The 24,956-nt window shown below is 42.5% G+C and overlaps 1 protein-coding gene across 7 annotated transcripts in view; it reads right to left on the bottom strand.

The window, feature by feature from the left end:
- MYO16 (myosin XVI) overlaps positions 1-24,956 on the bottom strand; it is a 499,683-nt gene that overhangs the window by 271,965 nt on the left and 202,762 nt on the right. For all 7 annotated transcript variants that reach the window (XM_070471419.1, XM_070471420.1, XM_070471417.1 and 4 more), the window contains 3 exons: positions 18,341-18,466; positions 5,576-5,651; positions 2,755-2,908 (listed from right to left, as the gene is read on the bottom strand). In XM_070471419.1, coding sequence (XP_070327520.1) covers positions 2,755-2,908; positions 5,576-5,651; positions 18,341-18,466 — 356 coding nt within the window. The remainder of the gene's footprint in view (positions 1-2,754; positions 2,909-5,575; positions 5,652-18,340; positions 18,467-24,956) is intronic.

Genomic DNA, 24,956 nt, shown 5'->3' on the forward strand with positions numbered 1-24,956 from the left:
TATACACAATGGAATATTGCTCAGCCATTAAAGAGAACACATTTGAGTCAGTTCTAATGAGGTGGATGAAACTGGAGCCTATTATGCAGAGTGAAGTAAGTCAGAAAGAAAAACATCAATACAGTATATTAAGACATTTATATGGAATTTAGAAAGACGGTAATGACAACCCTATGTGCAAGACAGCAAAAGGAACACAAACATAAGGAACAGACTTCTGGACTCTGGGAGAAGGTGAGGGCAGGATGATTCGAGAGAATAGCATTGAAGCATGTATACAACCATATGTGAAATAGGTGACCAGTCCAAGTTTGATGCATGAAACAGGGCACTCAAAGCGGTGCACTGGGACAACCCAGAAGGATGGATGGGGAAGGAGGTGGGAGGGGGGCTTTGGAGCGGGGGACACATGTACTCCTGGGCTGATTCATGTCGATGCATGGCAAAAATCACCACAATATTGTAAAGCAACTAGCCTCCAATTAAAATAAATTAATTTTTTTAAAAAAGGAAATAGGAAGTTGGAGTTTTAAATGATGATGAAAGGCGGGCAACTGTAATTCAGATGAGGTTTTACTTGTAAAATCTTCAGAATGAGGACTAGAGATAAAAAGTGGGAGAAGAAAAAAATATAGAAGAAAAACTGTAGATTATATGGAGGAGAGAAGACATTTTAAGTTCTTTATAGCTCTATGCTTCTCCTATCAATGAATATGCCCCGATCTGTCCTGGGAAAAATAAGGAAAGGGGGAAAAAAGGAGGGGAGCTTGCAGAAGATCTCAGCAATGGTGAGGAGAGAGGAGAGACAGAGACCCAAACCCTCCCCAAACGCTGGGTGTTGTAACCACTGACTCCCACACCACTGGTTAGGAAAGAAATGCCGCTTTGTGAATGATGCCTAAGAGATTTTTAAAGAAATACATTTCTATTTCCTGTCAATCATGTCAACTGTTTGATTCACTGCATACATGGTCTCTACTTGAAAATGTCCCAACATAGCTCAGTAAATTGTTGCCCAAACCAATCACCACTGTGAAACTGTGACAAAAATCAACAACCAGTCTTTTTTTCTTCCCCTCTGAAAAATACAAGCATTTAACAGCTTTAAAGAAAGAGTTCTCATTCATAATGTCTGTGACTTCTTTATAGCTGTGGTTGTTGATTTTGTTCATCACTCAGTCGTCTGACTCTTTGGGACCCCATGGACTACAGCACGCCAGGTTTCCCTGTCTCTCACTATCTCCCAAAGTTTGCCCAAGGGGCTTCTTTATAGAGGAAACTTCAGATGCCCACATTTTTCCTTCCCACACTAAAACAAGGTCTGAAAGTCAGTTACAGAAATCAAGACTTTCTGCCCTAAAACATAACTGTACCTAGTTATTTTTATCCTGTCTTTTTATTCCAGTTCATATTTATTTCTAACACTACAAAGATAAAATCATGAATGATAAAAGAAATTTTACAAAATCACTTAGTTGTTAAACTAAACAAGTCTACGTGTCACTTGAGTTGCTCTTCAATATAATTTTCGATTTTACCCCCGAAGAAAGTCTTAACATTAGACTTAATCTCCGTTGTCTGACAAAATATAGATTCGGAGATGGGAAGCACCTTCCTTAAGGTCCCACTGCTTGTATGCAGCAGATTTCACTTTCAGCCTGAAACACTTTTTCCTCACGCATTTATCTTATTGAGGTATAATCTACATAGCACAAAATTCACACTTTCATGGTGTACAAGTCAGTGCTTTTTAGCACATTCACAAATGCATGTAACCATCTCATCTACTTCCAGAAAATTTCCATCATCTCCCGAAAGAAACCCCATATCCATTCAGAGGTACTTCCCATCTTCCCCTCACCCCGCTCATCCAACTAATAATGTACCTCTGTCTCAATGCATTTGCTAATTCCAGGCATCTCATTATAAATTCAGTATGTGGTCTTCTGTCTCTGACTTTCTTCACTCAGCAAAATGTTCCTAAGTTTCACCTTGTGTACGGCATGTGTCAGCCTTTAGGCCACACTTTAGATAGTAAGAAATCATTAGTTTCATACTTAAGGCAGAAAACTGTGACTATTTGTATTAATTCCCTCATAGCTCAGTTGGTAAAGAATCCGCCTGCAATGCAGGAGACCCTGGTTTGACTCCTGGGTCGGGAAGACCCGCTGGAGAAGGGCTGGGCCACCCACCCCAGTGTTCTTGGGCTTTCCCTGTGGCTCAGCTGCTAAAGAATCCGCCTGCAGTGGGGGAGACCTGGGTTCCATCCCTGGGTTGGGAAGATCCCCTGGAGAAAGGAAAGGCTACCCACTCCATGACTCTGGCCTGGAGAATTCCTTGGGGCTGCAAAGAATTGGACACGGCTGAGCAACTTTCACTTCAGTTCATTTGTATTAATATTCCCTACTTGAGGAAATTTAGCCATGATGATAGTTAACTGGAAATCTCTTGGTTTCATTAGATAGTTATTGGTTTAGTTAGAAACATGGAGTGTACTTAAAAATACCATCGTTGGTCTCATGATGAAGGGCTGAAATGGTCATGTTTAAAAACCAGAGGGTTTTCATGCCTAACTTATTTACAGTCCACAAGCATCTTTCAGCAAACACTGCCAGGCAGGCTCTAACTTCTGGCTGAGAGACGGGCTTAACGTGCCCTGAAAAGTGACGGGTGACTCGCGAGGACGACCACGGAGGAAGACCGAGTCCTCGCGAGTGAGGTCGACGGCTCTATGATCCGGAAGGAGGCACTCACAGCTTGCTGGGAAGGACCGGAAGGTCAGGGATGATCTCTTCGTAAGGGTCCTCTTGGGCCAAGGTCTGCACACAGAGAGGCGCCTGCGTTCTTCCTTCCCAGGCAGACTCGGCCTTCAGCAGCATTTCCTCAATCAACTCCGACGCGGCGACGTCTACAAGAAACCAGGAGGCGATCCGAGCCAGTGAGTGCTGACATCACAGGAAACCACTCCCTTTCAGTGACCCTGCTACGCGTACTGTGCTACGACTTACCAACACAGGAAGCAAAACGAAAAACATGAAAAGTGCACGGTGGGAATGCAATGGCAGAAGCACCATTTTAAAAGACTACTCCATGGTACACCGGTGAGTGGCATAGTTAATTACAAGTGAAAAGAACAAATATAAAAATAATATTCACGGAGTGGTCACGGGTAAAATTCAAAATCACTGAGAAGCTGGGCTTGACACAACTTAAAGTCGGTTTTCCTCCATGAGAATCTCCCTTCATCCTGGTGAATATGAAGTCAAAAGAGGGAAAGAGCTGTACCCTCCCAACAACTGGGCGCTTCTAAAACGTGCAGCAGGCATTCTACAGGCATTCTGCTAAGTGGGCAGATGCACAAATAAATATGCTGTTGTGCCTTTTAAAAACAGTGAGTTTGGCCTCTCTTCATGGCCTAGTTTTCACTTCCAATAAGAAACAAAAACAATCATATTTCCCTACAAATCACACATTAACAATGACATCCGAACATTCTCTGCAGCACTATAGATATGCGTTAATCAAATTTATGCTTGTTAGCAACTGAAACTGGAAATCAGTACATCCTGAGAAAAAGTCACATTCATAACAATTAGGAACTGGATGGCCCGCAGCTGCTCCTTTCGGACCCTCACGACTAAATGGTGTGACCTCCAGTGTCTGTGAACTTGAGTTACATGGCTTTATAGGCTGGGTGAAGTAACTCAGCTACTGCAAGAAGATATTTAAGCCAGGATTTGATCAGCATTTGCTTTAGATTAAATCATTCCTGTGTAATGAGTAGGAGACAGCTCAGTGCCCTCATCTTGGGAGATTATTTCTGTAGCAAGAAACAGTGCTATGTCAAACTGATTTTATCCCCTAGGTAATCTTTCATGTGTTCATTCCAAATTCAAAGAACACAAAATAGCAAGAATAGAACCTAGCAGTGATGAAATGACTTTTCTGTGCTCAGCTAAAATGGGTGTCTCACTCACTGCCCTTTGCACTATTATCTAACTCCTCCCTCTTACAGTTGCGTGAGATGCCGTATGTCCTGTGACTGCTTGAAGCTTCTCACTGCCTTGAAGCCCTCTGTCCCTTGTGTGTGTGAGAAGTATTTTCATTCAATCAGCAAGTGTTTACTGAGAATCTACTATGCTCCCATCATGACATCTCCTGTGATCAACACGGCATGGAAAACGGATTATGTGGATGCTAGATGCTGCATGAGCAATGCAGGCAAAACTGTCTGAGACTCGTCAGACACGAGGCCCACGGCAGCCGGGGGTGAGTCTAGACCAGCAGGTTAGTCATTCCCGGGCTCTGGGACTGTCACTGTCCATCACCTTGGGGTGTCTCTTTTTTGGCAAGTTGACACTAGACCTGAAAGGTCAAAGTGTGACAGACAGGGGTCCCTGCTGTCCGGGGTCAATCATATACACCATTCTCCAGGAAAAATGCCAGAATTACGATCCTGAATAAACATCACCTTCTATTAGAACTAGAGTTAACAGAAGACATGACTTGTACTTCCAATAAAAAAGTTTGGAAAAGGAATGGAAAAGCTAAAAATTTCTATTTACTCTTCTAATATTTACCATTAAGCATATTTTTGGAAGATAATGGTAAGATTACTACCCTATTATTAACATGATTCTGAAGTTTGAAACTACTAAGCTATCTTACAGCTGTTAGTTAAGTCTTCAGTCTATTTTTAGCAAATAAGATGAATATACATTAGACAATGATACTTAATTCCAATAAAATAACAAATACAGCATTCTGTCTTAAATTGGAGGTTTATCAGGTAATCATACTTCGCCTTGAGATACCCAAGGTGACTGACATGAAATAAGAATCTTCAGGCATGACAAGCTTTTAGGTCACCAGAAGAATAAAAGTGAGAAGAATAAGTATATTTATGTTACTCAGGTCAATCATTACCTTCAAAAATTTTATATCATTTTTACTTTGGCTAGACTTTTCTCTTTGTTACTTAGAATTTTAATTTTTTAATATACCAAAACACTTTATAGGTAGTAACATTGTTGTCAAGTTTTAAAAATTAGAAAACTAATGTAGCACTCAGTTTTTTAAAAAGTGGCAAAAAGAACTCTAGAAAACTTCAAAAAGGTATTTATCAGAAAATAAGCAACATCAAGATTGTCAAAATTTTAAATTAGGTTGATAATGCTAGTCTCTATTGCCCGAAGTATAAATATTTGCACAGAAAGAAGAAAATACTATTACCACTTTAAAGTACCCTAAGGAACAAGCATGTATTTTAGAAAATATATTTTAAAGTAAGCGACAATGCAAGAATCACTGCCCAGAAAATGTAAGGCCTCAAAAGCACATTGCAATGAGCACAATGCAACAGTCCCTGTAAACGCTAACTGTCCTCTAATAGACTCCTGTAACAGAGCAGTGCGCAGGAGTTGGTGACACATGCTTGACTGGCATGAGGTGGGGAGCGGGGGGCGGGGGGGGATGTTTCACAGAACCTCCCATGACTCATGCCGTAGCTGGGGCAGTGATGGGTCAGCCACGCCAGGATGATGGAAAGGGACCCGGTATGATGTTCATGGCTTACCCGAAGCCTTCTCCTCATGGCAGTTCAGAAGGTGTGGATTTGCCTGATGCATCAAAAGAAGCTTCACCAGGTTCGCCTGAAACGGGAGAGGTAACTGACATAGTCAAGATCATGCTGGACACTTAGGATTCAGCAGCAAATTGTCCACAGTTACTATCCCCCAGGGGCACGGGCGGAAGGAGAATGCATTAGCATAACCTACTGCCGCAAAGGCTTCTTACTCTCTGCTTCCAGTTCTTACTTTTTTTAAAATGACATTCAAACTGTTTCATCAATTAACACATTCAAATATAAGGGTTAAATCATTGAGGATTTGAAAAGGTTCACTTAACATTTCTCAGGTTTGTTTTAGGGCATCGTTTGGGAGGGAATGGGACCCCCCTGATGGCTCAGCGATAAGGAAACCACAAAAAAACTGGAGATGTAAGTTCTAACCCTGGGTCGGGTAGATGCCCTGGAGGAGGAACTGGCAACATACTCCAGTATTCTCACCTAGAAAATCCCATGGACAGAGTGGCCTGGCAGAAGACAGCCCATGGGGTCGCAGAGTTGGACCTGACTAAAGGGACTTAGCACACACACATATGGGAGGGTTTATACGTTACAGGTGCTTTGTTTTAGAGAAGGAAGTGGCAACTCACTTCATTACCATTAGCTGGGAACTCCATGGACAAAGGAGTCTAGTGGGCTACAGTCTACGGGGGTCACAAAAAAGAGTTACACGTGACTTAGCCACTAAACAAGTGCTTGAATTTAACAGTTCATGAAAGTCACATTTCTCGTTTCTCTCCATCCATTACAGCACCAGGGCTGATATGAACCCAAGGTCCCACTGGACAGTTAGAAGCACTTCATCTCAAGTTATCAGAATAAAGCACCTTGATGAGAGATTAATATATTTTTTAGAGTTTATTGTAAAGCACATGATACATACAAAGAGTATATATAATGGATGTGTACCACTGAGAGAGCAAATAATGAAACAGAGGCCCATGCACTGAAGTTTTTAAAATGTCATTCATGGTATTTCTGTGTGTTCTTCTCCCAAATTACCCCTGTTGGGTAATTACTGGTAATTACTTCCCAGAGTTGGCCGCTGTCATGGATTTGGTGTTACCCATCACCCTGCTTACTTTGCATGCTTAGCCCTTAGGTATGGGAGGACCCCAATCAACATGTCGCTTGGATTCATCTGTTTTTGTCATTCATAGAAATGAAAGTCCTGATGTATGAATTCCTCTGTGCTTTACTTTCAAGAATTAATACTGCATTTCTGAGCATCCTCGGAGGTGATGGGTTTATTAACAAACCTTCATTCCTTGGTTTGGCTGCACAGAATTGCATTGTACAAACATATCACCATTTAGCCACCTTCCTCTTACTGGACATTCAAGCCACTGCAATCATTCATCTATACTTACAAATAATGTTGTTATAAATACTCTAGTTTATATCTCTTGGTGTACGCCTTGTTCAAGATGGCGGTCATGATAGGCTATGTGCAGAAATCTTCACTTGGCATTGGAGCTGTGAGCAAAGCAACAATGCTCACCCCAAACTCCTCCCTCTCCTACCGAGAGAGCCCCATAAACCAGCCCTGCCCACCCCTCTCCGTCCTCTGATCAGAGAATAAAGCTTCCACACAGGGGACTATACTCAATATCCTGTAATAGACCATAATGGAAAAGAATATTAAAAACAGTAAACATGTAACACTGAATCACTCTGCTCTGCACCAGAAACTAAAACAGCATTGTAAATCAACTCTACATAAATTAAAAAAGAAAAAGAAGCTCCCCTTTGGTTCTGAACCCAGCTGCTCAACCTTGTTCTATTGGTGTGGGTGAAGCAGGCAGGAGGACCCTTTCTGGGGCCAGATTTGATGGGTGAGTAACAACATCTCAATAATATTCATCTCAATACATGAATATGGCTTACTGCCCCATTTAGTTAGGTCTTCTTTAACTTTTATTATATTGTTTCATATTTATATTATATTGTTAAATAGTTTCTAATGTATAAATCTTATGCATCTTTTGAAAAAAGATTCCTATATATTTCATGCTTTTAATGAAATACTGTGAACAATCTTGATAAAATCATTTAATGGTTCTAGTTTTTTTTTTTTTTTTTAATTTTGGGAGATTCCCTTGGAATTTTTATTCTTTCTTTTCCTAACTTTGTCCTTCCATTTCTTGGTTTATTATATTGATTAGAAGGGGGCTGGCTTTTCTGGTCTGTGGCTCTGTTGTTTCTGCAACTCTTGCGGGTCATTCTCCACCCATGCAAGAACTCTGTCCAAACATTCCCAAGTATTTCCCCACCCACTGCTTACTGATCTTGTTAGTGCTCTCATTAGAAAATGAACTACATTCTAAATAGTCTGTCCCCTTGCTAGCTTTCCCACAGGTCCATCCCAAATCAGGGTTTGGCTTTACAGAACATAAAATATAACAGTAACACTTAAATCATGTTACAGCAGACTGCTTCTACTTAGGGTTTTTTTTTATTTCCAAATATACACAGTTTACTAAAGATACAGATGTTCTCTTGAAATCTGAAAAGATATAATACATAGAGCAGGGTCCCAGAACATTAAAATGGGTATAGGAAAGAGTTTTGTTTTATATAAAAAATGTGAGAGATCTGCTTGCTTTTCATCCACAAGAAAGGAAGGAAGGTCAGGAGGAAAGGATGGGGGGGGGGGGGCGCGGGGAGAGAACCGAGTGGAGAGAGGGAGGAAGGGAAAGTGGAAGAGAAGAAAAGGAGAAAGGAAAGACAAAAATGCAAACCCAAGAATTAAGTAAGATCACTCTTGATTTGCACAACTTTGAAAAAACAGCAGCACCTAAAGGCTCTTACATCTCTGCAAAAATGTCAGATTGTCAACAATCTGCATTTTCGAAATTCAATTCACTCTTCACAGAACTCCAGAGAGAAAACAAACCGCCTCCCTCCACAGCTTCCCCTGTACCTGCAGAAAGCATTTAAGTTGTCAAAGCAAATGGCTTCCTACATGAAAATCTTTAACAACAAAAAGCACTTCCATTTTATTTCAGGCCTGTAAAAACAAACATTCGTCTGTGGAATGAAGAAGCTTCTCTCGCTTGGGGAATTCCATTCCTTTTTTTGAAAGTCAGTAATTCCCAAGCACTTCCAATTGAAAATCAGCGAGGCATGTTCCAGAACTAAATTAAGGCCAGCGCTGATTTCACTTTCAGAATAGTCTGGAACATGTGTCTTAACCTCAGGAAAGATCTTGGCAGTAAATGACTTCAATGCGAGTAGTAAAGTGTGGGACCAAACAAGGATGCACCTTCATTATTACATGAACTTTATAATCACCGAAAGTATCAAAGGGTAACCGACATTCTGTGTGTGTGCGCCTGAGTGTGTGTGTGTGTGTGTGTGTGTGTGTGTGTGTAAGGAGGCTCTACATGGCTGATAGAAAATGTATTTAAGCTGAAATTTAAATTCACACTGGCTATGGACTTTACTCATTCCTTGGATAATTATATTTTGGTTTGGATAAATTCACCAAAATTAATTCCTTGATGGTCATCTCAAGTGACTTCTTTAAAAAGTAAAAAAATAAAATGAGTGTTTAGAGACAGCCAAATTCCTAGCTCAGAAGCTAAAAGAGATTGTTTCACTTAATAAAGAGAAATTATAATGTTAACGGTCTCTGGGAATTCAGAATTTATATATACCCTCCACTCACTGGCTCGCATGCTACATCTTAATGAGTAAATGCATCTAACTCAGGACCATCTGAAAACCAGCAGGTGAACAGACTCCTCGACAGCCTCTTTAGACTGCTAACACTGTTCCCCTTCACGGAACTCCCCCTCCATCGAGTGCAGTTTCTCTGACTCGTCCATCAAAAATTTCTGTGTCTAGCCCCACCTGCACGAGCCCAGATGTCTCCTGGATCTCCACCTGAACATGTCTCCCATTGGCCCAGGAGTCTCATGGTGTGTGCTCACCCACCCTTTCTTCACACACGTGTTCAGTGACGCGCTGAGTCAAGACAAGCGTCTGCACAACTAGAACATTCACTGACTCTCGTTAATAACTGAGAGCTCTGTGCCAGCCCTCCGCAGACAAGAAACCAGCATGGCTCTCAGTTCTCCCAGGCTGGACAGCGATAAGGACAGACATCGGAGAATTTTCTAACACGTGGTCACTGATGTGACGGGATGGATACAGGTGCTAGGTCGGGTGTGAGAGGGGGAATCTCACTGGGACACAGGAAGGTAGGAAAGACAGTGAAGTGACTGCTCAGAGTCCCGCGGCAGGGCAGACAAGGGTGAACCCGTCAACACTTCTAAGAAAAGCAAAGAACATGAAAAGGATAAACATGGTGGCCTATTCCAGAAATTAAATGTTCAGTATCACTGTATCCTCCAACCTGGTGGGGGAATAGGAAAAATCATGCTGGATAATTAAGCAAAACTCCTGGCTCATGGGGACTCATGAACTGTTACAGAATAGGTATTTTATGTCACCAGCCATGGAAAGGATGGTGGATTGAATTCTTTGATTATATGTAGAAATCTCACTGTAGCCCCACTGCTGAGAGTGGAGTGGGTGAGAACCAGGGGACTTGCTAGGAGGCTGATGGGTTAATTCGGACACCACCATGCGGATCACGGGGTGAGGGCAGACCGCCGAGGATGCACGGATTGGTTGGCCGTGGCGGTGACTCAGGCAGCTTGAAGCTATTCACCAGGGAGGAGTCTGTGGGCACACCGGTTTCTCAGTTACAAGACGGGCAGGAAAATGACCACGCCCAGGTTTGTGGTAAGAAAATGACGAGGCACAGAGGGAGGGACAGACGGGGGTGGGAAAAGAAGAGGGAAATTCCCTTTGTGCCAAAGCTGAGGTTGAGGACAGGCTGACAGAGACAACCTACTGGTAATGGTCCTCATGGGCCGGGAAACTCAAGAGAAGACTTTGGGGGCCGTGATCACGGAGCTGCAAGTGTGAGACTCTCTGAAGACGCATAAACGCTGCGAGACAGGGAACCTAGGATGCAGCACTGAGTTGATCGCTATTTGATGCTCAGGGTGGTAGGAGGAAAACCAGAGAGTGTTTTCAGATTTTTCCAATGGAAAAAGAAATACCAAAAGAAAAAAAAACTCTGAGTATGTCTCAATTCTTATGTAATCGGGTAAAACGTATTTGAGAATACAAATAACTCCTTTGACCATCAAGATACTCAGATGTGTGATACAAACACTTTTGAAGGGAAGGAGATTTAGTTATAACATTTGTATGATTATTTTATCTTTTATTTCAGGATTGCCAATCCTATTATAAACACTAAAAATATGTACAAAGCTAGAAGCAAATTCCATTTTATGTACAACTCATAAAGACTGCAAAATCAAAGGACTTATTGCTAGCATAACTTTTTCAGTTCCTAGGTTTAGACAAGAATAGGCATCTATTATTTTTCTGACTGGAAAAGTTAACTTATTTATAAAGGCAAGTTTTAAAATATGTATACATATCAGTTATAAATCCCAGTACACACGTCAATTATAAATATTTTTATAAATTATGGACTGCTTTCTCCATAAAGGTATTTATATTTGTAAGACATTTATAAGAAACTGAAGTTGCTATGAACATCTGTAAAAATGTCTTTAGTCTCTCCAAAATATGAGGCTTTTTAAAACATTTTTCCACTCAACTGAGATGTATTTATTTACTTCTTTAGAGAGTTATAAATCTCCTGTGCATATAAAGTGATATCCAGATAATAACTCTTTGAAAGTATCATTCCCAAAATGAACATTAAATGGTATTTTTATGGGTGAACAAGTTTTTAAAATATCATATGGTTATTTTCTTGACAAAATAATCAAGATGCAATCTTCTCAGAATCCTCTATTAACATAAATCTCAGTCGTTTCTTGGATCTAAATCGAGGAAGAGTATTTGGGGTTTGGAGTTTTCTATTCTAATAGAAAAGCCCTGCTCTACGACTCAGGGCCAGCGCTCAGCTTCTGGTTCTGGGCTGACAGACCCAGCCATTGAAGCGCTTCAGTGACTCCGCTGGACACCATGAAAGCACACGGGGCAACTCAGATAAACTCTACTGTGCTGGGTCTTATCTTCTGGGGGTGACTCCATTCGCGTAGGTTAATGGAATAAAATGGAAAAGACAGATGATCGGCAGACCCTATCCTTAGTATCAAAATGTTTAGGGAGTTAGAAAACTCTGAATCAAAGGTGAGTCATTTTCCAGAGATGCAGAAGGTAAAGGTGAGATGACTTTGTTTAAAATCTGCCTCATGCGCACACCGTGAACGGCTGCTTTTGGAGAACGTTGGGCTGGACGTCTGTGTGAAGGTAGCAGCTGGGTCAGTGGACTTGGACACTGGCTCCCTGACTGTCTGCCACATTTGCCTCCACAGTCCTCCCCAATCTTCTGAGCTACGTGACCAAAAGTGGATGATCGAAGACCCTGGCTGGGGCCAGGCTCTAGGCAGGGAGAATCAGCGAGTCTGGTTAGGCTCACAAGGCCAACGAGGGGTGGAAGGTGCTCAGACCCAGTGAGGGGCCCTGGAAATCCTCAGAATGAAGCTGGTTTAATCCCTGAGATGTGCAGAATGACCTGCAAGTGTGCCTGGGTGTGGACGAGTGTCTGAGAAATAGAAGGAAAAATAGGAATCCCCAAAGAGAGAAATATGTTTTATAAAAGTTGGGGTCAGATATTGTGCAGCTGGTTTGGGAAAAAAATGCAGCAATTGTAAAGCATTTCTTAATTCATTTGTTGTCGTTGTTCAGTCGCACAGTCATTTCTGACGCTGCAACCCCATGGACTGCAGGACGCCAGGCTTCCCTGTCTTTCACCATCTCAGTAGGTGATGCCATCCAACCATCTTATCCTCTGTCATTCGCTTCTCCTCCAACATTCAATTTTCCCCAGCCTCACGGTCTTTTCTAATGAGCTGGCTCTTCACATCAGGTTGCCAAAGTATTGGAGTTTCAGCTCCAGCATCAGTCCTTCCAATGAACACCCAGGACTGATCTCCTTTAGGATGGACTGGTTGGATCTCCTTGCAGTCCAAGGGACTCTCAAGAGTCTTCCCCAACACCACAGTTCAAAAGCATCAATTCTTTGGCGCTCAGCCTTCCTTCTGGTCCAACTCTCACATCCATATGTGAGTACTGGAAAAACCACAACTTTGACTATATGGACCTTTGTTGGCAAAGTAATGTCTCTGTTTTATAATATGCTGTCTAGGTCTGTCAGCTTTTCTTCCAAGGAGCAAGCGTCTTTTACTTTCATGGCTGCAGTCACCATCTGCAGTGATTTTGGAGCTCAAGAAAGTAAAATTTGTCACTTTTTCCATTGTTTCCCCATCTATTTGCCATAAAGTGATGGGACCGGATGCCATGATCTTAGGTTTTTGAATGTTGAGCTTTAAGCCAGCTTTTCACTTTCCTCTTTCATCTTCAAGAGGCTCTTTAGCTCAGCTTCAATTTCTGCTGTAAGGGCAGTGTCACCTGCATATCTTTGGTTATTGATATTTCTCCCGGCAGACTTGATTCTAGCTTGTGCTACATCCAGCCCAGCATTTCACATGATGTACTTGGCATAAAAGTTAAATAAGCAGGGTAACGATATACCGCCTTGAGGTACTCCTTTCCCAATTTGGAACCAGTCCATTGTTCCATGTCTGGTTATAACTGTTGCTTTTTGACATGCAGGTTTCTCAGGAGGTAAGTAAGGTGGTCTTACATTCCCAGCTCTTTAAGAATTTTCCACAGTTTGTTGTGATCCACATAGTCAAAGGCTTTAGCGTAGTCAATGAAACAGAAGTAGATGTTTTTCTGAAATTCTCTTGCTCTTTCTGTGATCCAGCAGATGTTGGCAATTTGATCTCTGGTTCCTCTGCCTTTTCTAAATCCAGCTTGAACACCTGGAAGTTCTCGCTGTCATCACTCAGTTAGAGCCAGACGTCCTGGCTCTAAGTGCAAAGTCAAGTGGGCCTTAGGAAGCATCACTACAAACAAAGCTAGTGGAGGTGATGGAATTCCAGTTGAGCTATTTCTAATCCTAAAAGATGATGCTGTTAAAGTGCTGCACTCAATATGCCAGCAAATTTGGAAAACTCGGCAGTGGCCACAAGACTGGCAAAGGTCGGTTTTCATTCCAATCCCAAAGAAAAGCAGTACCAAAGAATGTTCAAACTATTGTGCAATCGCACTCATTTTACATGCTAGCTAAGTAATGCTCAAAATTCTCCGAGCCAGGCTTCAACAGCACGTGAGCCAAGAACTTAATTCTTTCACCATTAATCATGAATAAATGGTGAGTGTTAGAAATGCAGCACATACAAGGGAAATACAGGAACAATAACGTTCATCTTAATCACTCTTCCTTTTGTAAACTACATGCAAATGTGGAGTCATATTTCCCACATAAGTTCATGACTATGTTTCTCTAGGCTGAAAACATAGATCTAGAAAACCTAACCTTCGGGAAGGTTATGGAATGTGACACGCAAGGGGGTGGAATTCTGATGTCCTCCAATGCTCCATGCCTGATTCATCCGTGACTCTTCTACCTGTTGACTTTTGTGTGACAACAGTTACAGGAAGTTTCGTGAACGAAGCGGCACTCGTATTGGGCTTATAGGTCTCACACCAAGCTCTACAAGTCTTCCAGAAGTAAGCATTTTTTTTAAAAACAGAAGTGGTTGTTTTAAAACATACCAGCTCAGATTGACTTCTTACTGGTCCTCCCTGCTAACTGCAATAAACCCGGAAAAAAGCAAGCAGCCCCAGAAGAACTCTGACAAGCGGAAGAAGGAAGAGAGACTGTCTCAGCACCCGTGGAAGGGGGGAACTGCAGACAGGCAGGGCGGTCTGAGTCCTCACACGCAGCCGAGGAGGGCACTTCTGGGCCCGCTGCTGCCAGCCCAACCCAGCAACGGAGCTGGGGGCAGGGACACGTTTCCCACCTCTTTCAAACCGTGTCTCCCTGACAACGTCAGGTGGAGCCAGCACCACGACCCTGCAAACAGTAGGTGCCAGGGGAGGCACTCTTATCCAATGAGACTGATAACGCCGCGCCCCTCCATGAGAGACAAGGGTGGCTGGGGGAGGGGGCTTTCCAGCAGAGGGTTCATAATGAAAAGCCCCCAGCCCTGGAAGTCTGCCATCTCCATAGGGATTCTCCTACCCCACCCAGAGATGTGGGCAGCTTGGCCCAAGGGAACACCTGCCATCCCTCCCGGGGCACCAGAAAGAAACTGGCAAGAACCCGAGGGACCCAGGTAAACCAAGCATACCAAAATAATGCCTTGAAGGATCTGAAAACTAAACCATCACTGGGCCCACGTCCCACTCAAGTAGACCAGAACCCGGATGCTAAAGCTGAACAGGGCACTGCTGCTGCTGCTAAGTCGCGTCAATCGTGGCCGACTCTGTGCGACCCCATGGACCGCAGCCCACCAGGCTCCCCGTCCCTGGGATTCTCCAGGCAAGAACACTGGAGGGGGTTGCCATTTCCTTCTCCAATGCATGAAACTGAAAAGTGAAAGTGAAGTCGCTCAGTCGTGTCTAACTCTGTGTGACCCCATGGACCTCAGCCTACCAGGCTCCTCTGTCCATGGGGTTTTCCAGGCAAGAGTACTGGGGTGGGGTGCCATTGCCTTCCCTGTGAACAGAGCTACTATTTGCTAAGACAGAAGATTTCCATAGGGCCAAGATTCTCCTAACAAAACAGTCAAAATGTCCAAGAAACAACTAAAACCCGCTCATCCTAGTCAAATAAAATCAGAAGAGCACACCTTGATTGATAAAAGACAATTGGCTGACACCAAAATCAAGATGAAGCAGGCTGAAATTATTCGATGATGATTTTAAAGCACCCATCATAAGAATGCTTCAACAAGCAATTACAGATTCTCTTGAATTATAAAACAGAACACCCCTTCAAAGACACAGAAGCTATAAGAAAGAACCAAATGGAAATCGCAGAACTGAAAAATATCATAGCAAACAGAATATATCAACTCATACCAAATATTTCATTTACCCTGAAGGCAGTGAGTTCTGATAAAACCATTTAAATGTCTAATAACAGACCTATCAATAGTGACATGACTTTAAATTTTTTTTTTTGTTAAATCTAGTCCTGTTCCTTCAGAGTTGGTAATCTTATGCAAGTGCTTAAGGGAACCAATTAGTTACTCTGAAATGATGCCTGACCCCAAATCTAAAAGTCCTGTCAGCGAAAAACCGGATCGAACAATGCATTCAAGTTTGCATGGCGCTCTGCTACATTTCACCACTTTCAGATTTAGTTCCTTCTGGAAGCAATCTCCAACTACCTTGGGCACATTTTGATAATTCACTCACCATCACCTCTTCAGCACAAGCTATTAAGTTGTGTCCAAGGAAACAGGACTAGCTTATAAGTTCACGTCTCTATTTTTTTTTTTTTTTGAAAAATTAGATCCAGTTATTTCTTTTTTTCCATTTATCTTTATTAGTTGGAGGCTAATTACTTTACAATACTGTAGTGGGTTTTGTCATACATTGACATGAATTAGCCATGGATTTACATGTATTCCCCATCCTGATCCCCCCGTTCACCTCCCTCTCCACCCGATCCCTCCGGGTCTTCCCAGTGCACCAGGCCCGAGCACTTGTCTCATGCATCCCACCTGGGCTGGTGATCTGTTTCACCCTAGATAATATACACGTTTCGATGCTGTTCTCTTGAAACATCCCACCCTCGCCTTCTCCCACAGAGTCCAAAAGTCTGTTCTGTACATCTGTGTCTCTTTATCTGTTTTGCATATAGGGTTATCGTTACCATCTTTCTAAATTCCATATATATGCATTAGTATACTGTATTGGTGTTTTTCTTTCTGGCTTACTTCACTCTGTATAATGGGCTCCAGTTTCATCCATCTCATTAGAACTGATTCAAATGAGTTCTTTTTAATGGCTGAGTAATATTCCATGGTGTATATGTACCACAGCTTCCTTATCCATTTGTCTGCTGATGGGCATCTGGGTTGCTTCCATGTCCTGGCTATTATAAACAGTGCTGCGATGGACATTGGGGTGCACGTGTCTCTTTCAGATCTGGTTTCCTCGGTGTGTATGCCCAGAAGTGGGATTGCTGGGTCATATGGCAGTTCTATTTCCAGCTTTTTAAGGAATCTCCACACTGTCCTCCATAGTGGCTGTACTAGTTTGCATTCCCACCAACAGTGTAAGAGGGTTCCCTTTTCTCCACACCCTCTCCAGCATTTATTGCTTGTAGACTTTTGGATAGCAGCCATCCTGACTGGCGTGTAATGGTACCTCTTTGTGGTTTTGATTTGCATTTCTCTGATAATGAGTGATGTTGAGCATCTTTTCATGTGTTTTTTAGCCATCTGTATGTCTTCTTTGGAGAAATGTCTGTTTAGTTCTTTGGCTCATTTTTTGATTGGGTCATTTATTTTTCTGGAGTTGAGCTGCAGGAGTTGCTTGTATGTTTTTCACGTCTCTATTTTTACAGACCTTCTCCCCTAGCGTATCCGGGGATGCTGCTGTGCTCGGGTGGATTACTGGTATATTGATGGTGTTGTTTTGATGCCCCAGGACTCCTGTGATCTTGAGAGACTTGGAAAGCCAGAACTCTGAGGCCGATGGTTTTAGCTACCTCTAGCCTCTGCTCCTCAAAACAGCCATTCACGTATACACACATGCTTGTGAGAAGCACAGACTTGTGTTACTAACAGCATGATAAAAGTGTGTTGAATGAATGAATTCTTTTCTACAGGAAATGTTGTCAAAGCAAACAGTGTTCCTACTACTTTGGAAGAAGCATATCCCCAAGTAATATACTTTTCCTAAGATGCTTGAGATGCGAATGATTTCAGTGTTTTCAACAACTGGATGATTCAACCTGTATGATACATATTCTACACATTGGCTATTATCTAAGGGATTTAACTTACTATAAATTCAGTGAGTGGCATAGTTTGCACCAAACTAATGCTTGGACATCAACAAGTTTAGCTCAAATCTTCATATATATGTAACCTAAGTTATATTTTATACTATTAATACTAAGACTTTCCCTAACACAACATAATATATATTTTTAAAAAATCAACTTTAACATTAATAAATTATTATGAATACCTTAATCACATTCACTCACATAAACTAAAATTGTATTTCTTCTTCATAGTATGTCATAACCTAGTGAGAAGTTAGTTTGCGCAATAGTAACTCAAGATACTTTAGCTATAGAGAATCAACTGAGAATCAATCAACTGAGAGTCAACTCAGAGAAAGAACTATGCTATCATCCTTCATTTGTTACAATGAAATATAATTTACTAAGGAAAATTAAATATAAAATGCAATTTTGCTTTAAATCTATTAACTGCAGAAAACAAACACAATCATTATAGACTCATGAAACCTGTACACTGAAAAGGACTATATAATGTTAAAAAAATAGAATTAAGACCATTCTATAAAGACTGTTTCTGGTTTTGGCTATTTCTCCAATGAGTCTGAGTACATTATGCAGAGTGCTGAGGAATGTAGGTTATGAAAGCTCCCTTGGAAAGTAAATGTTTTCTTTCAACCAAAAACATATCTCCTCAGTAAAACAATTCCATTAAAAGTCAAGTTACAGCATGCCAGCACACATTTTGAAAAAAAGTTAAATATGAAATGATGCAGTGATCATAAGATAATTTTTAAAACCGAATTCAGGGCATACTTTACCTGGCCATACTTTGCTGCCAAGTGAAGCGGGGTCCAGTACTCATCATCTGCAGCGTTGAGGTCCCCGCCATGTTCCAGGAGAAGAGACACTACTTCCTTGTAGCCACTGGCACATGCCATGTGCAACTGCGACAGAAATATACCTTGTCATTTGATGTGAAAGAGCAGTGACAGCAATGTAGTTTAATTGGTGGTTTAAAGAGATGCATTTAATAAAGTATTGGAGCTAAAATACAAAGGCATTTAAAAAAAGAAGTTATATATAATTGTATTTATTTGTACAAGTGGATATCATTATTCTTTGGAAAAACAAAGCTTATGGTTAAATGTTATTTTCTGACTCTGACAACATGCGTTTTTTCGTGTAATCGTTTCCCTCTCCAGTGCTGCTTTCTGCTACTATAATCTGAATATTTTCAAATACAAAATAAAATATTTAGGTACATTATCCCTTCTTTTTTTAAATTTACTTTCAATTGAAGGGTAATTACTTTACAATGTGGTGTTGGTTTCTGCCACACATCAGCATGGATCAGCCATGGGTATATATATGTCCCCTCCTTCTTCAGGCTCCCTCCCACGTCCCACCCCAATCTCCCCTCTAGTATGCCACGGCACTGCTATGAGCTCCCTGAGAAACACAGCAAATTCCCGCTGGCTACCTGCTTTACGCGTGGTGATGCATGTGACTCCATGCTGCTCTCACACTTCTTCCACCCTCTCCTTCCCACACTGTGTCCACAAGCTGTTCTCTGTGTCTGCATCTGCACTCAGTTCAGTTCAGTTCAGTCGCTCAGTTGTGTCCAGCTTTTTATGACCCCATGGACTGCAGCACGCCAGGCTCCCTTGTCCATCACCAACTCCTGGAGCCTCCTCAAACTCATGTCCACTGAGTCGGTGATGCCATCCAACCATCTCATCCTCTGTCATCCCCTTCTCCTCCTACCTTCCCAGCATCAGGGTCTTTTCCAATGAGTCCATTCTTCGCATCGGGTGGCCAAAGTATTGGAGCTTCAGCATCAGTCCTTCCAATGAATGTTCAGGACTGATTTCCTTTAGGGTGGATTGGTTGGATCTCCTTGCAGTCCAAGGGACTCTCAAGAGTCTTCTCCAACACTACAGTTCAAAAGCATCAATTCTTCTGTGCTCAGCTTTCTTTATGGTCCAACTTTCACATCCATACATGACTACTAGAAAAATCATAACTTTGACTAGATGGACCTTTGTTGGTGAAGTAATGTCTCTGCTTTTTAATATGCTGTCTAGGTTGTCATAACTTTTCTACCAAGGAGCAAGTGTCTTTTAATTTTATGGCTGCAGTCACCATCTGCAGTGATTTTGGAGCCCAAAAGAAAAAAGCATCTCCATTGCTGCCCTGTAAATGGGTTCATTGGTACCATCTTTCTAGATTACATATATATAGTTAACATGTTATTTTTCTCTTTCTGACTCACTTGACTGTGTATAATAGGCTCTAGGTTCATCGATACCTCATTAGAACCGACTCAACTGTGTCCCTAAAAATGCTGAGTAATATTCCATTATACATATGTACCACAGCTTCTTTATCCATTCATTTACTGATGGACATCTAGGTTGCTTCCATATCCTAGTTATTGTAAACAGTGCTGCAATGAACATTGGGATACATGTTGTCTTTTTCAATTATGGTTTTCTCAGAGAATATGCCCAGTGGTGGGATTGTTGGGTCATATGGTAGCTTTATTCCTAGTTTTTTTTTTTTTTTAAAGATATCTCCATACTGTTCTCCACAGTGGCTGCATTAGTTTACATTACAACCAACAGTGCAAGAGAATTCCCTTTCTTCCCACCCTCTCCAGCATTACTAACAATTTCTCCCTTTTATGTCTGTTAGTTAGCATTTGCCTTATGTATTGAGGTTCTCTTACATTGGCTGCATAAATATTTAAAATTGTTATGCATTTCCCTTGGATTGATCCCTTACTCATTATGCAGTGTCCTTCCTTATCTCCTATAATATTTTTTAAGGTTTATTTTGCTTGGTATGAGAATTGCTACTCCAGTTTTGATTTCCATTTGCATGGAATATCTTTTTCCATCCTCTCACTTTCAGTCTGTACATGTCTCTATGTCTGAAGTGGGTCTCTTGTGGACAGCATATATATGAGTTTTGTTTTTATATTCATTCAGCCAGTCTGTGTCTTTTGGTTGCAGTGTTTAATCCATTTACATTTAAAGTGATCATTAGTATCTATGTTCCTGTTGGATTTTCTTAATTGCTTTGGGTTTGTTTTTGTAGGTCTTTTCCTTCTGTTGTGTTTCCTGCCTACAGAAGTCCCTTTAACATTTGTTGTGAAGCTGGTTTGGAGGTGCTAAATTCTCTTAACTTTTGCTTGTCTGTAAAATTTTTATTTCTCAATCAATTCTGAATGCGACCCTTGCCAAGTAGAGTAACCTTGGCTGTAGGTTCTTCCCTTTCAGTACTTTAAATACATCCTGCCACTCCCCTCTGCCCTGCAGAGCTTCTGCTGAAAGACCAGCTGTCAATCACACGGGGCATCCCTTGTGTGGCGCTTGCTGCTTCTCTGCTGCTGCTCTTCCCGCTTCTCCTCTGTGTCTGGCCTTTGTCGGTTTGATCGGTGTGCGTCTCCACTTGCCGCCGCTTTATCCTGTACGGGGCTCTGCGCTTCTTGGACTTCGCTATCTCCTTTCCCGTGTTAGGGACGTTGTCGACTATAATCCCTGCAAAAATCCCTCAGACGCTTTCTCTTTCTCTTCTTCTTCTGGGACCCCTATAATATGAATGCTGGTATGTTTAATATTGTTCCAGAGGTCTCTGAGAGTATCCTAAATTATCTTCATTCTTTTTCTTTATTGTGTTTGTTAGCAGTTATTTCCACCGTCCTATCTTCCAGCTCATTTATCTGTTTTCCGCCTCATTCACTCTATTGACTTCTTCTGAAGTTTCTTTAATTTCAGTAATTGTGTTGTTTGTCACTCTTTATTCTTTATTTCTTCTAGGTCATCATTATATGTGTTAAATAATCCTTGCATTTTTTCCTACCTATTTTTCAGATTTTGTATCATCTTTACTACCATTACACAGAATTCTTTTTCAGGTAGTTTGCATTTATTTGGTCTTGTGAGTTTTTAACCTTGTTTCTTCATTTGAGCAACATGTCTCTGTCTCCTCGCTTTTTTTCTAACTTACTGTGTTTGAGGTCTCCTCTTCCCAGGTTTTAGGGCCGTATTTCTTTTTCCTTTTGGTTTCTGCCCTTGGTGGGTGAGGGTGGCCCAGCGGTTTCTGTAGGCGTCATGTTGGGAGGGGCTTGTGCCTGCGCTCTGGTGGGAGGAGGTGAGTTTTCCCTCTGATGGGCAGGGCGTGTGGGGTGGTGTGTGGCGGGGTGCCTGTGGGAAGCCTGTCTGCTGACTCTGTGTGTTTGTCTCGCGTGGTGCTGGGGTGAGGTGTCCAGATGCTGCCAGCAGTTGCGTAACACTGGGTCTTGGATCCAGCAGGAGGCCTTCATGGGAGTTCTCACTAATTAGTACTCCCCGGGGTCAGGAGCTCACCAGTCCAGGCTAATTCTGGACTCACTGGTCCCACTCCAGAGGCTCAGGTCCGATCTCTGGCCGGGGAACTGAGATTCCACAAGATGTTTGTTATGGCATTAAAAGGGATTAAAAGAAACACACAAAGACAAAAAATTAAGCAAGACACAAAAGACGAACCCCAGACAAGTGGTAAATGTAAAAATCAGACCAAAAAAAAAAAAACAACAAAGGAACACACACACACACACATACACACAGACAACCACAATAGTTCAAAGAAAACAAAGTGACATGGTGAGCAAAGAAAACTAAAAATAATGTCGGCCAATTAAAAACAAAAGTAACTAAAACATAAACCAGAAAACAAGACCAAATCAGAATGCCAACCGGTGAATAAAGCAAACAAAACAATCTAACAAACATGATGAAGCATAGGAAGAAAAGAAAAAAAAACAGGAAAGCAAAGTTAAACAGAAGTATATAAGAAATACTTCATGTATTAAAGAACAACTACAAGAGCAAAAGAACAGTAAGAAAAACAAACAACAACAACAAAAATTACAGGAAAAAAACCCATAGAACCACAAAAAGCCAAAGTAGATGAAGTACATAAAGAAAATAAAAAGTGTGATTTAAAAAAATTCTCAAAAGCTTAAACAGAATTAATCATAAAAATAAAACAACCACAGAAAAACAAAAAAAAAAAATCCAGAATCAAGTACAGAATGACTCAAAATACAATAATAATAAGTGTTTTTCTTAGATCTCAGCTGTCAGAGCATCCTTCCCCTCACTGGGAATCACAGCCCACCTCAGCTCCCCAGGATGCCCTCCAACTCTGCACGGGTCTCTAGACCCGCTGTGGGGGCAGCCCAGACTCTAACCTGGCCCCATTCCTGCATGTTCTTGCCTCCAAAGTCTACAGCTGCCAAAGCTAGGATGTTTTCTTTAGCAGGAACTCTCAGTCTTTTTATATATTCCACAGACACGGAGTCTGCCGAGTTGATGGTGTGGATTTAATCCACAGCTTGGCCAGATGGTGGGAAGCTCTTCCGTCCCCTTCCTTAGCCACACCGCCCCTGGGGTTAAGCTGTGCTTTCACCTCCACCGCCGCCCGCGTGTCTGCACGGGACTTTGCTCCTGAGACTGCCTGGAGGACCTGGGTCTGCCCCCGTGAGGGCTGAGCGCGGAGGCGGCGAAGCTGCCTGGATCGCGGGGACTCTGGCAGCGCCAGGGACACAGGAGATACGGCCCTCTCGGAGATTTTCGCTAACCTCTGCAGCTCTGCCCCAGTGAGAAGCGAGCGTGGCGGTGGTCCCGCTGCTTAGACCGTGGGGACTCTGCAGCGCCAAGCGTGCAGGGACGTCAGGGGCCTCGGATGAGGTCTCTTAGCAGGCCTGGCCTCCGGGGCCGGTCCTTCTCTATCGCTCCGCACAGCAGGCACTCAGATGGTACCCCTGGCCCGGGCCCTTCTCCATCGCTCAGCACATCAAGCACAGAGTGCCAGCCTCTCTGTGGTCCTCTGTTGACCAGCCGCTGGCAGCAGCCACGTGGAGAAAGACGGGAGTGATGGCTTGGCCCCGGGCGTGACTCAGCAGCATCGCCTGGCCTCCATGGCTGCCCGGCCTTCCTCCGAGGGCATTCCCCACCGCACTCTCCTCCCTCAAGTCTGCTAGGGCCACCTCCCTGCAGTCAACAGCAGATCCTGCCCTGGGATTGCTCTCCAATCCCCAAGCCCCAGCTCCCGGCCGCCGCCGTGCATTCCAGAGGACATGCGTCCCTGTCCAGGTATGTAGTGCTGTGGGCAGGATTGTCTGAGGACTGTCGCGGATGAGCTGCTGCGCTCTCCAGGAGCCTCCTATTGCCCTCTGTCCCGAACTGTCGCCCCGACGAGGGATCGGACCCCCGCTTCGGTTCCGCAGCTGTCACGGGTGCAGGTCTGGTCCTGCTCAGTCTCCTCCTCCTCCCTCCTTCCTTCACCCTCCCAGGTTTTGCGAGGATCTGTACATTCCTCTCCGGTGCCGGGGGACGCCTGCCAGCTTTCAGCTGGTGCCCTGTGAGATCCTCCGCATCCGAGGGTGTGTTCCTGACGCATCCGTGAGGGGAGCCGCACTCTAGCCCACCCACCCCGCCCCCATCCTGTCTTCCTGGTTTCGTTTCTTACTGCAAACTGAACTACCACGATGAGATCGTGGTATGGAGGAAGTTTTCAAAGTTTTCTTGCAGGGGAATTCTGCGTCTAAGGCAACCGGATTTAAGTTGTCATCACACTCAGGCATCCCTCATAACTCAGTCGGTAAAGAATCTGCCTGCAGTCCAGAAGACCCGGGTTCGATCCCTGGGTCGGGAAGATCCCCTGGAGAAGGAAATGACAACCCACTCCAGGGTCCTTGCCTGGAAAATCCCATAGACAGAGGGGCCTGGCAGGCTGCCCCCCAGGGGGTCGCAAAGAGTCTGCAGGACTGAGTGACTAACACTTCACTTAACTGTATCATCACACTCAACTTAAACTAGGTTATTAAGTAACTACATGGTTGATTTTGTGATCATAGTAATTAATTATAATAATTAATTAATAATAAGTAAGATCTATAAGGATCTATAAGGAAAGGAAAAAGAAAAACTAAAAGTAGTAAGAACAAGGTCTTCTAGGTTTTGAAGCATAGAATTTTGTAGCACAATTCCTTTCCATTTTTATTACAAAGACAAAATTACAGTAAAGTCAAAAGGGTTTATTAAATATAAATTTTGATAAAATTCAGCAAAAATTTTGCTTTTTGGCCTTAATTATGCTCTTCAATCTACAGTGACATTTATATGTTTATACTTTGTATGTACTTTCAACTACATTAGAATAACAAATATATTTAATCTAACTTAAGGCATAAACATTCAGAAGTTAAGTTTCACATTAATCTTGACACACTTCGTTACGTACAAACTTCATCTCATTAACATTCTATCAAATATGATGCATCCACAGATATTTTAGAGAAATATGAATTTTCATACATATTCACCTAAAGAATTCATTTTTCACCTGCTTCTAAATTTATTCCATATTATCTGAATCATTAGTCAG

Source organism: Odocoileus virginianus, chromosome 8 (genome assembly GCF_023699985.2).
Source record: "Odocoileus virginianus isolate 20LAN1187 ecotype Illinois chromosome 8, Ovbor_1.2, whole genome shotgun sequence".
Lineage (NCBI taxonomy): Eukaryota > Metazoa > Chordata > Mammalia > Artiodactyla > Cervidae > Odocoileus > Odocoileus virginianus.